The sequence below is a fragment of the Blastomyces gilchristii genome (assembly GCF_000003855.2).
Source record: "Blastomyces gilchristii SLH14081 genomic scaffold supercont1.5, whole genome shotgun sequence".
In the NCBI taxonomy this organism is placed as follows: Eukaryota; Fungi; Ascomycota; class Eurotiomycetes; order Onygenales; family Ajellomycetaceae; genus Blastomyces; species Blastomyces gilchristii.
Window position 1 is genome coordinate 59,331 of NW_003101678.1, and position 1,912 is coordinate 61,242.

General features: G+C 30.4%; 1 protein-coding gene across 1 annotated transcript; it reads right to left on the reverse strand.

Moving 5' to 3' along the window:
* Positions 1–1,120: 1,120 nt before the first annotated feature.
* BDBG_16757 (uncharacterized protein) lies at positions 1,121–1,435 on the reverse strand (the record flags this gene model as incomplete). The annotated part of the gene is made up of 1 exon (XM_031724643.1): positions 1,121–1,435. A coding segment is annotated over one exon (314 nt), but the record flags the coding sequence as incomplete, so codon positions are not given.
* Positions 1,436–1,912: the final 477 nt, after the last annotated feature.

Genomic DNA, 1,912 nt, shown 5'->3' on the forward strand with positions numbered 1-1,912 from the left:
ATTCAAGAGCTGTAAGTCACTCTTATAATAACACTGTATATGTCTCTGATTTCTCTACTGCTCTGTGTACAATATTAATATCATTTATCACAAGATTGACTGAAATATCAATATAGAAATGTGTACATGTACATGTAGAAAAATTGAAGAAGAGTATGAAACTCACAGAACTAGAAGTCAGAACAGAGAAGACAGAGATGAAAGAAATGAAAGAAGAAGAAGATACAGAATTGAATAAATAATAGTGAGAGTCATTCAGAGTTGAATACTTATAATCTGATATATACATAATCTTTCTCACAGAGAAGGAAGAGAAAGTGACAGAAGAAGCTTAAGAGTGAGAGAGAGTAGTCTCAGCAGTGTTATTATCTTCAATTAAAATGATCTCTGATGCTGAAGTAACTAAGAACTATTATTAGTATATGAAACTGCAAAGATAGAAATAACAATTATCAAATAAATACTCACTGATCTTAGAATTGTATATACAATTACAACATGTACAAGACTTCTCAGAAAGAGAGAGAGAAACACAGAGAAATACAGAAAGCAGAATACAGTATGTGAATAACTCATTCTCATAATAATATCTCAGCTAAAGTGTATAAGTCTCACATCTGTAGATATAAAAGAGTACAGTATCTATATTTCTGTTTCTGAAAATACAGATATCTTTTATCTGTATCATGAAGTCAGAGAATAGATGTCAGAGAATAGACTGATACAGATCTATTATTCTGAAGAAATTTATCAGAGTGAATATCTTCATAATATTATACTTTACAGTTATAAAAAGTTTCTTGATATCTGTGAATATTATAACTTTATATATAATAAAACTCATAATAATTTTCTCTAAGAACAGAAAAATCAGTGTTAGAAAGAAAAGATGAAAAAGAAAAAGACTTACAATCTTAACACTGTTAAGAAGAGAGATGATTCTCTGATATAAATAAATAATTACTTTATCATAAATATTTAAAATAAATGTAATAATCAGTGTCTGTGACTGAGCTTTAAATAGTCATGTCATACACAGTCTTCATGCAATAAATCATTCTAGGAATTGATAAGAAGAGCAGAAGTGTACATACTGAGAAACATAGTTCATTAAGCCTACATAACATCTTCTTGAAATGAGGAGAGCTGGTAATGAAAGCAGAGGTGACAGAACCAGAGAGAGCAGAAGTAGTGAGAGTAGAAGTTGTGGGAATAGAGGTAGCAGAAGCAGGAGAACCAGACACAGAGATAGGTGTAGAAGATTGAAAGAAAGCAGCAGAGAAAGAAATAGAGAGAGCAGGAAAGAATGCAGGAGACTCAGTCATACATAACACAGATAATTCCTTCATTATCATGTTCTCTAAGTTCTCAATCAATGATTCAATATTGAGTTCACTATCATCAGCAGATGCAGATCTGTCAACATATAAAGATTCTACATGAATAAAAACAAATATATCAGTATCTGCATTCATGCAAAATCATGTCAGAAAACATGATCAGAAACTCACTGAGAAGAAAAATGATTAAGAATGTATAAGAAGATGAAGAAGATGTGCTATTTATAATAATACATTCTGATAATTATTAGAAGATAAATAAGTTCTGATCACATACATTTCACAACATGTTACACTTACTGCTAATGAACTGCTCAGTATAAGCACTATGATGACACTTGTTGTGAGAACAAGAGGCCATCACCAGAAACACGTATAATGTGATAGATAAACAGATAGAAGGTGTTGAACAGAAGAAGAAGTAGTAATCTTGAATAAGATAATAATGACATTTAATGATGATAATGATGAAGAAGATGATTGAAGAATGAGAAAAGTTAGTGAATAAGTAATATAATATAGTGAAAGTTTCTTTGTGAGAGTGTACATGAAATGCTAGCTGAATCAGAGAT